The sequence below is a fragment of the Equus caballus genome, chromosome 24 (assembly GCF_041296265.1).
Source record: "Equus caballus isolate H_3958 breed thoroughbred chromosome 24, TB-T2T, whole genome shotgun sequence".
NCBI classification, from domain to species: domain Eukaryota; kingdom Metazoa; phylum Chordata; class Mammalia; order Perissodactyla; family Equidae; genus Equus; species Equus caballus.
The window spans coordinates 59,129,699-59,141,709 of NC_091707.1; the positions used below are offsets into that span (position 1 = coordinate 59,129,699).

General features: G+C 61.5%; 1 protein-coding gene across 12 annotated transcripts; it reads left to right on the plus strand.

The window, feature by feature from the left end:
* Positions 1-1,965: 1,965 nt before the first annotated feature.
* Positions 1,966-10,546, plus strand: CLBA1 (clathrin binding box of aftiphilin containing 1). Of its 12 annotated transcripts, none has more exons than XM_070249736.1 (7): positions 1,966-2,254; positions 2,632-3,285; positions 4,612-4,757; positions 6,236-6,365; positions 6,614-6,697; positions 7,635-7,748; positions 9,830-10,546. In XM_070249736.1, the coding sequence occupies exons 2-7, from the start codon at positions 2,809-2,811 to the stop codon at positions 9,992-9,994; spliced, it is 1,116 nt and encodes a 371-aa protein (XP_070105837.1). In that variant the 5' UTR covers positions 1,966-2,254; positions 2,632-2,808; the 3' UTR covers positions 9,995-10,546. The 12 variants fall into 12 exon arrangements, with proteins under 12 accessions (XP_070105837.1, XP_070105839.1, XP_023484340.2 ...); XM_070249742.1 differs by having other exon boundaries at positions 2,112-2,254; positions 2,632-2,976; XM_070249735.1 differs by having other exon boundaries at positions 2,121-2,254; positions 2,614-3,285.
* The last annotated feature ends 1,465 nt before the right edge of the window (positions 10,547-12,011 follow it).

The following is a 12,011-nucleotide window of genomic DNA, read 5'->3' on the forward strand; positions in this document are numbered from 1 at the left end:
CGTGGCCTGTGTCCCCTGCACCCCCACTTTAATGGGGACCTGCCTCCTCTGGCCAGTCTCCCCCAGCAGGTGAAGCCTTTTACACTTGAACAGCTGTCTGCCCTACCCATGATCCGGAGGCTTGGCCTCAGCTCATGCCCCATGTCCTGCCCAGTCTGCCCAGACAATGGCCTGAGGAACCAGGGGCCACTGGCAGCTACTCGTGCTGTCCCCACCCCCTCCTGCAGCCAGGGCTGGGCACCCAATGTTGGGGTCACCTCTGCCGCCTCCTCTGAGTCTTGGCTCCCCCAGCACCTCCTTGGTGGGATAGCCAGGGGTCACTCAGGAATCAGTTTCCAGTGGCTGCTGTAACAAAGAACAGCAAACGCAGTGGCTTAAACCAACACAATTTCTTCTCTTACAGTCTCGGGTGTCAGGAGGGCTGCGCTCCTTCTGGAGGTTTCAGGGCAGATCCTTCTTGCTCATTTCAGCTTCTAGAGGCCACCTGTGTTCCTTGGCTCATGGCCCTGCATCAGTTGACCTCTGCTTCCATCTTTCCATCTTCTCTCTCCAACTCTGAGCCTCCTGCCTCCCCCTTGGAGGGGCCCTTGTGATTACACTGGGCTCAGTGGCCTAACACAGGACCATCTCCTCATCTCAAGAGCTTTAACTTACTCACATCTATAAGGGCCCTTTGCCTTGTAAGGCCCCACATTCACAGGTCCTGGGGATCAGGAGGCAGACAGCTTTGGCAAGATTCAGCTACCCCACCAGGTGATGCAGATCAGCCCACCCTCGGGCCTGTTTTGTGGGGTCATTTTATCCTGCACCCTGAGGGTCACAGTGCCATCCTCTCTCTTCCCTGAGGTCCAGGCAGGCCGTGGGGAAGGGCTGAGGGTCAGAAGAGCTGGTTCTAGCCCTGGCAACACTTCCCACTTAGGCCTTTGGGCCTGGGCCTCAGTTTCCCATCCTGTACATGAGGACAACACTCCTCCTACCCCTTTCCAGCTCCCTGGTCTTCAAAGATGGCAAGGAAAGTGGATGAGGAGGTCCAAGCAGTGGGTGACAGCAGGACCACCTGGGGCCGACACTATCCCCAGGTGACATCAACGCAGGAGAGAGCTGGCCTCTTGTCACCTTCTCGCAGTCACCCCAGTGTCAGCCCAGCTCTGGGCAGTCTGACTGCATTGCTCGCACAGGCATTGCTGGCTGTTGTGCCCCTCAGGAAGCGGGGGTGGTGGGGATGGACAGGAAGCGGCGGTCCAGTGTTCAGGGAATGATCTCATCTGGTAATTTTTAAAATTAAAATTTTCAGTAGTTTGGCTGAGAAGGACCAGGGAGCGGGTGATTCATGCAAACAGGACAGAGCCCAAGGAGGTCACAGGCTGGAGAAATGTAAGCATGGAGGTAGAGGGGCAGGGTGTGCATCAGGGCTTCGGCCAGGGCCTGATGGCCGCGTCTGGGGAGGCTGAAGTCAAGCTCACTCATCAAGGTAGATAGGGAAAGACCTGGAATGCTGGGAGGGGAGCTGGCAGGAGGGCAAGGCTGACCCATTAGTACCCCTTGCCCCTGGGGCAGGTGGCAGCAGGAGGGGCTGGTTGTCTGTGGTCCCTACTGGCCCTGCTCTGCCTTGGGGCTGGCTGGTGACCAGGCTATGAATCAGGGCATGAAAGGGATGGGGTGGTGCCCCTCCTCCTGCCCGCAGGCAGCGGACCCTCATCCGCCCACACGTTAGGAGGGACTAGCTTCTGGGGACTCAGGAGCCCTCCTGGGGCCTCGAGTCCCAGGGAGAGAGCATCACACAGCCACGCAGACATCCCGGGCAGCGGAGCAGCCCACGAAACAGCAGGCAGCGGGGAAGGGCTGCAGCAGCCGCGGGGTGTGTTGGGAGGGTAATGGCGGGGCAGCACGGCGCCTGCGCATCCCCGGCCGCGGGGCCGTGAAGGACGTCCCCTCCACGTGGGGCCGCGACACGACGGCTCCTACAATCAAATAGGAGCCTCCCCGCACGCCGCGCCGGAGAGGTACAGGACGGACCCCGCCCACGCTCAGCAGGCGAGCCCCTCCCTGCTCCCTTTGCCCCGGCCTGCGCAGGCGCAGGGGGCGGGGCCTGGTGATACCACGCCCCGCGCGGCGCAGGCGCTTTGACGTCACGACGGCGGACGCCGGAAGCAGAGCCCCCGCACGCCGTTGCCGGGCAACGGGCCGGCGCGGGCCTTGGGGTCGGTGAGCTGCTGGCTGCGCCCGCGCGGAGGCGGCGGCGCAGCGCGGCGAGGTGGGTGCGGGCCCCAGCTGGACACCCAGGCCCGAGCGCGCCCAGCCCGTCCCTCGGGAGCCGCCGCCTCGGACCCGGCCCGGGCTGCCCTGCGGCCCGCCCCGCAAGGGTCCCATCCCGACCTACCGTGGGAACCTCTGGGTGCCCGGACTCTTACCCCCTGGCCAGACTGGGCCTCCGGACCCCTGCCCACCCGGCCGGGGCGGGACCCCGCAGCGCGCCCACCCTCCCCGGCTGAGCCGACCCCGCAGCGCCTTGGTCTCCGGGACAGGCCCCTGTGCGGGACTGGTCGTCGGCGTGTAGGAGGAAGCCGGGCAGCCCCGCTCACTTTCCCCTGGGTGACGAGGCTGCGGGTGTAGTTTGTGTCCGTTCCACAGCGACACTGGACCCACACCAGGCTATTCACACTCCCGAGGAAGCCACCAGCAGCTACTGGGCAGCGGCGAGCAGGCGGCCCCCCAGGCCCTGTCCAGCCCTGGGCAGCCCCAGCACAGCAGTGTGTATGTCTCCTGAGCATCTTCCTGGCGCGTCTGTGCGGGCCTGGCGGCACCAGCATGCAAGGCCAGCCGGAGCTGGGGGGAGCGCCTGGCCAGGTGCTCCCTCCCAGCGGGTCTCTGAGTGACCTCGCAGAGGGAGCAGGCGAGGTTTCCCTCCACCAGGCTTCTAAAGACAGCGGTGCAGGCGAGACACCTGGGGCACAGAGTGGCGACGATGTGGAGTGGGTGAGAACCCGCTCCCAACTCCCTCCCACAGATGGGGACGCCGGGATCCCCGGGCGCAGTGAGGGCTTTACCACCTGCACCACCAGTGGTCCGGACCCAGGGGAACACAGCGGTGCCTGGGGGGAGTTTGAGGGCTTTCGGGAATCTTCAGCCAAGTCTGAACAGTTCTCTCAGTCCTTTGGACTCCCGGAGAGGCCCACGGAACCTCTGCTGCCGAGAACTCCTTCTGCCCAAAAGGAGCGTGGTTCTCGCCAGCCTCACCGGGGTGGACCCCGGGTGAGTGGGACGGCCACTGTCCCACCTTCTGAGGTATTTCTCAAGTTCTCTTCTTCACCATGTTGCACAGGAAGTGTTTTATATGCTGCAAGGCCGGCAGACCTCAGGCCTTGGTGGGCTGGCCAGGGAAGGGATCTGCTTCTCTCCTGGGCTTCGTGCTCCTGAGCCAGGGAAGGAATGAGGCTGCAGAAGTGGAGCTGGGCCGCCCTCTCTGCTCACTCCTCCCTGGGTCTAGCCACATTGGCCCCCACCTTCCTCTCCTTCCTTAGGCCTCCACCTCCAGTCCACCTGCTTCCATCAACCCAGCTGTGCTTTCCTGGCCCTAGTTCAGGGCACGAGGGGAACTGAATTGTGGTCTGAATAGTCAGTCTACTTATTTAGAAAACTTCCCCGAGAGTCACATTTCAGCCTATGTAATGACCAGGCGTTGGAGCCAGCCCTGAGTGCCCAGCCTCGTCCCCCTTGCCCCTCACTCTGCCCTCCTGACTTGACCACCAGTGTTCACCTCTTTTCTGACAGCCTCTGACCCTTCTTTTTCTTGTCTTCCTCTTCCTTTCATTGCTCCTCTTTCTCTGCCATCTCTTCCTGATAGTTTACCCCAGACACTATAAGACAAAAGTACAAAAACAGTAACGGAAGAAGGGAGGAGAGAAGGTTCTGCAGGTTCTGGGGGTGGCCAGTTTTCTAAACCAGTCCGTGTTTTCCTGGAGCTCTGACGAGATGCACTCATCACGCTGTCAACTCTGCCGTAACGCTAGTTTTGAAAACGGGACTTGTCTGCTAATGTGACTGATGCATCAGGGAACAATCTGAGCAGAGTGCAGAGTTCGCAGGAAACACCAGGCGAATGCAGAAAACCGCGCCCTGCAGATCAGAGGCGTGTGGGAAGACACAGCGCCCACGGCACCGCAGCCGCCTGGCATTACGCACACACCCTCACCTGGCGCTAGGATCCCGCCCACCCTCAGCCAGCCTCCTCCCAGCTCTTCACACTCGCTCACAACCTGCTAACCTCAGAGCTTTTTTCAATAAATATCATATTTATTGTAGCATGGAAGGATTTCTTAACCAGCTGACACGTGGGAACTGTGCTAACGTTTTCGTTGGTGTCTTTTTCACACGTCACTCACGATGTTTATAAGTCTTGAGCCCTAGGCCCACTTTTCCCGTGTGCCCTGTGGTTCCCACCACGTGATTTGCACAGCCCAGTGATTCTGAGGAAGGAATACGTAATGTTGTGGTAGCAGTAACAATACAATCATTTACAAATGTCATTTGTACCAAAATTATGCATTTGGAATAAGCTGACATGATGTGTGTATTTCTCCTAACTTTGGGATGTTTTTCTCTTTTTTTCAGCCCATTCTCAACTATGAGAACATTTTTAGGTTTGCTTTTCAAGAAGTACCAGTCCAGCAGACAACTGAAGATGTTTCCACCTTAGACCTTTTCTTAGAAATAAGCAGTGAAGAAAAACCTGGCCTGGGATCTGTACATAAATTGTGGTAATGAACTTGAATTGCAACCAACATTTCTTCTAGCAGCTCTGCATTGATCCCGTCGGTTGATAAAGTGGATGCATGAGGCCATTTGTTGTTACCTTTATAGAAAATTTCCGGCCACCTTTGGGTCACAGGGTCCCCATGGGGGGACCGGTCAGCACAGGTTGATGGTCTGCCCGTGACCCCTCCTCTCAGAGCCATGTTCAGCCTCTGCCTCCCCCTCCCCCGAAAGCTCACCAGGAGCAAAGTAGACCGGGTGGTGCCAGCTCCTCGTGTCTCACTGCGAGTGCTGGGGTGCAGGGGGAACTGGTGGGCCTGGGCAGTGGGCACAGGGACCTCCTGGAGGCCTCAACCACAGTGAAAACACCCCAGTGCCGTGGAGGGACATTCTCAACCCCCAGGGTCAGCCTGCCTGTGTTCTGGGGCTGCCTGCAAGGCTGCAGGTCCCTGGGGCCGGTTGCCTGAGGGAGTCACCACCGCAGTTGTTTCCAGATGCCCATGTTCTAGACACCCTTGCACGAGCTGTGAGAGGAAAATAAGGTTAACTTGGGGTGTGCGATGGGGTGGGGAGCTCGAGGCCTGCTGGCCCGAGACCCCAGCAGGTGGTGAAGCTGGTGTGAGCCAGCTTGCTGGTTCCTCTGCACTCTGCTGAGCAGGCTGAGCTTAGTCCGAGAGCTCTGCAGTCAGGCCTGCTGCCGGGTCCAAGGCAGTGACTGCCCCAGGGCACCCCAGCGCATGCTGGGGACAGAGGCCGGGAGCCCCAAGGGCGGTGACCCCATTGCCCAGATGGCTGGCATGCCTTCTGGGTGTAGTGTTTCCCCAAGGCCTGGTGCAGGCCTGTGGGTGGGTGGGTAGAGGGGCCTTTGGTGGCACTGTGAGCCTGGGTGTGGGTGGCCTGGGTGAGGGCCTGGGCAGGAATGGACACTGTCGTGGGCTGCAAGGTTGGTGTCATCCTGGGTGCTGAGGCACAAGGGTGATCTGGAAATGACTTGGGCACTTAGCACATCCATGCCTGCTGTGGTTAGCCGTGTGCCACGTTACCCTCCCTGCTGGCAGGCGGGCTTAGCACCCATGATGGTGCGTGACAGCCACTCATTCACTGGTTCACTCCTCCGGGTACGCGGCCTCCCCTTAGTCTGGGAGCATCTTCATGGCGCCCAGAGTGGTTCTAGGCACCAGAGATCACTGGGGAACGAGACCAGCGGAGTGTCTGGCCTCACAGAGCTTCTGCCCCTGAAGGGAACACTCAGTAATGAAAATCAGTCAGCACAGGGCTTTGCTGTGAGGAGAGAATAAAGCTGGGGGGGTTGGTGCTGGGGTGGCTGCAGCCTGGTGGGTGTGGATTCGATGAACGAACAGATGAGGGACCCCGCCCAGACGCCTGAGGGGTGCTCTGTTTGAGGAATTCTGCAGGGTCAGGTGCCCCTCTTCTATTCCAAAGGTTTCCTAGGTTACCTTGTAATTAATGCATCTCTCTTCAGTTCTGAATCTAGAAAACTCTGGAGAGCTCTTCAGAACACAGACACCACGTTGACATCCCAATGCCTCTGGAGCGAGTCCCGCTGCCAGGAAAACTACTTTCTCGTTCTCGGAATAGATGCTGCTCAGAAGGTGAAGTGATTTAGGTGGAGACGGGCTCCTGGGGGTGCGGTGGGACCTCGCAGCGACTTTGCTCGCCACCCTGTGGCCACGGCACACCTCAGAGAGCCATCTGCCCAGCCAAGGGGGAGGCCTTGCTGCCCTTTCTCCTGAGGTGATGCAGCTGCTGACTCTCAGAAGGTGACTCTGGCAGGGTAGGGGGACGGGACGGGGCGAGATGGGGCGCCCCTTGTCTGACTTGGTCAGCTCGTCGGTGTTAGGCACCTGCCCGGGGCCAGGCCAACAAGCATCCAAGTGTGCCCGGCCCTCAGCCCGAAGTGAAGGAGGTGCCACAGCAGAACGCCGTGAGTACACCCCCTGCCAGGAGGGCAGGCCCCTGGGGGAGCTGTGCAGGGTGGAGAAGTCGGCCAGGGTACGGGCGGGGCAGGAGTGTCCTCTGTTTGGGGGCCACAGGGCGAATCTGCACCACAGGTGCTGATGGAGGTGGTGGGTGTGGGGGCCGGGGGCTGCAGCGGGCCCAGGGCAGGGCAGGGGGCTCTGGCATGGACACAGTGAACATGGGTGCCACAGAGCAGGGGGTACAGGTAGAGGCGTGGCATCAGCCACAAGGTGGGTCCCTAAGGCCACGACCAGAGGCCACAGCACACAAGTCTCACTGGGTGCACTGGTCTCACACCAACTTACACAGGGTCAGGCTCATGGGTTATCAAAGAAAATGCAAATTAGAGTGGGGGCTGCCTTCCAGCAATCGTGTTGGCAAGGACCTTTTTCCATTTTTAAAGCATTATGGAAATTTTCAAACATGAAAAACTCAAAAGGGGTGGCCGACAAGCCCCGGTGAAGATCGGGCACAGGAATGGTGGTCATGTTGGCCCAGGGCCACACTGAGTGTCCAGGAAGGAAGTGAGGGGCCGGAAGGAGTGAGGAGGCCCCCGAGAGGGCCACCCTGGCTGTGTCTTCGTGCAGGGAAGTCAGGGGGCGCAGGGGGAGGCTCAGAGGAGGGACAGCTCCAGGCCATGGCAGGCCAGGTGGCTTAGCCGGGAGGTGGCAGCACAGACCTCTGTTGAGTGTCGAGGGCACTGTGGTTCTGAGGGACAGGGTGGCCAGGAGCCAGGTGACAGGAGGGCAGGGCCTGGCCGGCCACCCACAGAGTGTTCACACAGTCACCGCATTTTGCCGTTGTGCGGTGCGATGTGCGGGAGGGGCCTAGGTGAGAAAGAAGAGCAGGGGGAAAACAACCTGTGAGCTGCCTGCCCACGGCTGATGGCGCTGTCTCCCCAGAGCCTCTCCGGGGGCCAGGGCCACACTGCGGAAGGCCCAGATCTCAAGGAGCCCGGGGACCCCAGTGCGCACGGCTTCCGTCTGCACCGCTGCAGAGCGCTGATCCAGACCAAGGTGAGCCACCCCAGGGACGGGGTTTGGGGCCATGCTGGCTGCTGGGCCTCCGTGTTTGAGTCACTAACTTCTTTTCTTTAATTCTTGGGGACTTGTGAAAAAACGGCGTTCACTTTCCATGGCAGCCAGGCAAAGCGTTACCGCGGCAGGACGCAGGTGCCGTCCAGAGCCCCGAGGGGAGGGCCCGGTGGGAGCATGGCAGGGCTGCAGGGAAGGGCAGGGCAGGCAGGGCCGCGGCCGACATCCAGGTCTGAGGGGGCAGCCGCGGGGTCTGTCCAGAGCCTTCCTCCGTGGCCTGAAGTTCCTGCCGCAGCTGCCAGCGTCCCCTGTCCCTGTGGGGCTCGAGGCAGAAAGAGGGTGGGTGGTAAGGGGCCTCTTCCTGTGGCCCTCTTTTCTTAGGGCAAGGAGATCCCTTCCTGGGAACGGGGTCTCCTGCCCACCCTCAGACCAGGGATGTGAGGAGCGCCATGACCAGGCCAGCCACCTTGGCGCACGCTCTGGCCTGGAGGGGTGCTCCTCCTTCTGGGAGCACACGTAGCCGGGCCCCTGGAGTATGCGTGGGGTTCACTGTACACACCAGCCCCGGCCCCGGCCCCAGGGGAGCCGCCCATGGTGGCACGTCCATCATGAGGATCTGCTTTGACAGCCACGGGTGCGGAGAGTGCGGGGAGCGGAGGGGGTGGAGCGGAGGGGGTGGTGCGGAGGGGGTGGAGCGGAGGGGGTGGAGCGGAGGGGGTGGAGCGGAGGGGGTGGAGCGGAGGGGGTGGAGCGGAGGGGGTGGTGCGGAGAGTGCGGGGAGCGGAGGGGCAGGCACAGGCTGCTGCACGCGGCTGCTGGGAGGGACGAGGCAGTGGGCAGGAGCAGAGGGAGCAGGGCTTTCAGCAGGAGTGGGGTTTTGGGGCGAGTGGCTACCCAACAGGCGGAGCCGGGTGCCGGGGCACACAGGAGAGGGCCCTCGCCATCCAGGCACACGGCCGTTTCCAGGGGTGCCGGGGCACACAGGAGACGGCCCTCGCCATCCAGGCACAAGGGGCCGTTTCCAGGGGTGCCGGGGCACACAGGAGAGGGCCCTCGCCATCCAGGCACAAGGGGCCGTTTCCAGGGGTGCCGGGGCACACAGGAGAGGGCCCTCGCCATCCAGGCACAAGGGGCCGTTTCCAGGGGTGCCGGGGCACACAGGAGACGGCCCTCGCCATCCAGGCACACGGCCGTTTCCAGGGGTGCCGGGGCACACAGGAGACGGCCCTCGCCATCCAGGCACACGGCCGTTTCCAGGGGTGCCGGGGCACACAGGAGACGGCCCTCGCCATCCAGGCACAAGGGGCCGTTTCCAGGGGTGCCAGGGCACACAGGAGACGGCCCTCGCCATCCAGGCACACGGCCGTTTCCAGGGGTGCCGGGGCACACAGGAGACGGCCCTCGCCATCCAGGCACACGGCCGTTTCCAGGGGTGCCGGGGCACCCTGCATTCATCTGCTCTTTGGAGGACACCACAGGGCAGGAGACGGAAACTTCTAGAGAGAATGGTGAGGCCATCTTAGAGCAACAAGACATGGACATGTCCATGGCGGCATCATTCACGGTGGCCCACTGGGGCGCGGCGTCATTCACAGTGGCCCACTGGGGCACGGCGTCTACCAGCAGCTGTTAGGTGGAAAGTCGTAGTTGGTCAAGCAGTGGACACTGCAGGGTGAGAGCGTGAAGGGTGGTGGCGTCCTCCACAGACTGCCAGACACACAGCACAAGGGCCCTGTGACCCCACTGCAGAAACGGGACCCGCAGGCCAGGGTCACAGAATCACTCGGGATGAGGAGCCCGGTGCAGCCCCAGGCTCTTTGCACACACAGGTGGCATCCTCACGGCGAGGTCCTGCCGTTTGCTCCGGGAGAGGTCATGGAGCCCTGCGCCCTGCCCACTGTGGTTACACTGCGTAATGAGGCGCTTGCGGCCGCAAGGGAGAGGAGGAGGAATGTCGGGCAGAGATGGGGCCCTCGGCGCTGAGGGCCCTGGGCGGGTGGGCAGGCGGGCAGGCGGCCCACTGGCGTCACTAGCCGCTGACCACATCCTTTCTTCCCCGTCAGCTCTCGGGGACGCCCGGCGGCAGACAGGGGAGCCTGATCACTTACAGCCTCTTTCTGAAGACGCCCTTCCACGGAAACACGCAGCACATCACATTTCCAAGGAAAAAGAAGATGTTCCCTCCACGTAACCTAAAAATGATGTTGTTTAACAGTAACGTTTGCTAAAACGGAGCACTTGGTATCTTTCTGAGGAATTTTACATTTTCTTACTGTTGGGTTTAGTACTGGAAACCAGAACTGTTTTGTGGAGGGGTTTCCCAAATCCCAAGGCAGTGTCCCGGATACTCCGTGGAAACCTGCCCTGCGCCCACCAGCCGATTTTAGGGTCTCATCAGGTCAGATGGAGGCTGCGGGCTTCGGCAGAGCCCATCCTCACCAAGAAGGGGGCGCCTGTGAGGAGCCCAGGGCCGGCTGCCTGTTCTGCACTGCCTGGGGGCACCAGGGGCCTCGCTCAGTTGGGGCCATCACTGGGGACAGCTGTCCAGGCACCTCTTAAGTCCTGATGGCACCCCATCACACCTCATCCCCACGGGCACAGGCAGGGTTGAGGGCACACGTGAGGGGTCGAGGTCTGCTGTCCCCAAAGCGTCATGAGCGCTCGCCTACCGAGCACCCACCCAGCGGCCTCTCCGCGCCCTCATCGGCAGAGGTGGCGAGCCAAGCAGTGGCACTGATTTTTGTAAGATTTTATGAAATAAATGAGCCCGGATAAGCCCATGTTCTTGCTCATTCATCCGCTCTGCGGGGACTGGGGGGGAAACCCTGTCACTCCAGCCCGCCCTGGAGGCAGCCCCTCCTGGTCCTCAGGGCAGGCCTGGGGGGCCGAGGCTGGCAGACTGTCCAGCACACGTGCCGTGGGAGCCTGGCTGTCGCTGTCCCGCCAAGGCCACACTTGAGGCTGGGAGACCACAGCCGGAGGCGACCTCAGATGCCAGCTGCATCACCCAGGTGTCTGACCCAAATAGTGGCACGGTGGGGCTGCATGGTGACTGGCAGATTTCCCCTGTCACTGTGCACCCCACGCCCTTGGCCACTTGCCTCTGCCATGCCACACATGGCTGGAAGCGCATGTGAGGGGCAGGACAGGTTTTTTGGCACTGTATGTTTGGAAATCTGCCTTAATTTTTCATTTTCAGCCAGAAAGAAGTGGCAATTTGAAACTGCTTTTCTGCAAGGCTGCTTCTGCCAAAGGGCAGCATCCACCTTTGGGTCTCCTGGGGACCGGCCAGTTTCCCAATCTTTAGTTAAAGTCAGGCTCAACAACCCAAAGTATGCTGTCCTGCGCTCTGCCTCCTCCCCCAGTTCAAACGCAGACGCTGGGCTCACTCCATCCCCCCACCCTGCCCTGCCCCGCTGGCTGGAAGCTGGCACCTCCCAGCCCAGCCAGTCTAGCGGCCAGCCGGCTCTCACCCGAGAGTCCCAGACTCGGCAGGTCCCCGGTCTGCACTCTGCCCCAGCCCCCGGCTCTGCTGTCCAGCTTCTCCGTCAGTGAAGGGTGCCACCACCTAACACGTTCCCCGGCCAGAGCCGTGGCCCACCCCCCTCACTGCCCGTCCCTCAGACATCAGGTCTGCAGGGCTGGCTCTGCTTCAGTCCTGAGTCTGCCCAGGCTGCTGCAGCAGGGGCCTTTTTGAACTGGGAGACCTGCACACATAAGTGCCAACTGGTCACTTCTGGCTCAGACGTACAAGTTGTCAGAGGCGGTCATGCTCACCCTGACCAGAACAAGCCCAACCAGCTACAAAACCGTGGTTTGGAATCATCAGCTCAGGATACAAAGAAACCTAAAGTGACTAAGCGAAGGCCGAGGCCCCCGGCCGCTCATCCCCAGGGTGTGAATGAGGAGAAACGCCAGAGCCTGGGGGGCCGGCGGCAGGCCCGGACCACCTCTGGCTCTGCTCTTTGCTGGATGCCTGGAGTAGAGTGCCCAGAGCTGGGGGTAAGGAGGGAGGGCTGAAAGGAACTGCCCGGAGTGCATGGGGCTGGAGGAGGCAGCCTCTCTCAGGAGGTGGGGGCCCGAGGGCTGAGAGACACCCCCGCTGGTGGGCATGCTGGCGTTCCTGCTGCCAAGCCTGGAGGTTTGCAGGGCAGCCGTGGGCGCTGTCTGGGGCATCCCAGGGTGGGGCCTGCCCTCCACAGGCTGAGGAAGAGGCAGCAGGGCGGAAAGGCCTGGGTCAGAGAG

Bases quoted from the DNA above. Each gene is read 5' to 3' on its own strand.
- CLBA1 (XM_023628572.2), top strand. From the start codon at position 2,809: ATGCAAGGCCAGCCGGAGCTGGGGGGAGCGCCTGGCCAGGTGCTCCCT. The intron at 3,286-4,611 runs GTATTTCTCAAG...TCTTTTTTTCAG, and splicing joins CCACTGTCCCACCTTCTGAG to CCCATTCTCAACTATGAGAA. The intron at 4,758-6,235 runs GTAATGAACTTG...ATCTCTCTTCAG, and splicing joins GGATCTGTACATAAATTGTG to TTCTGAATCTAGAAAACTCT.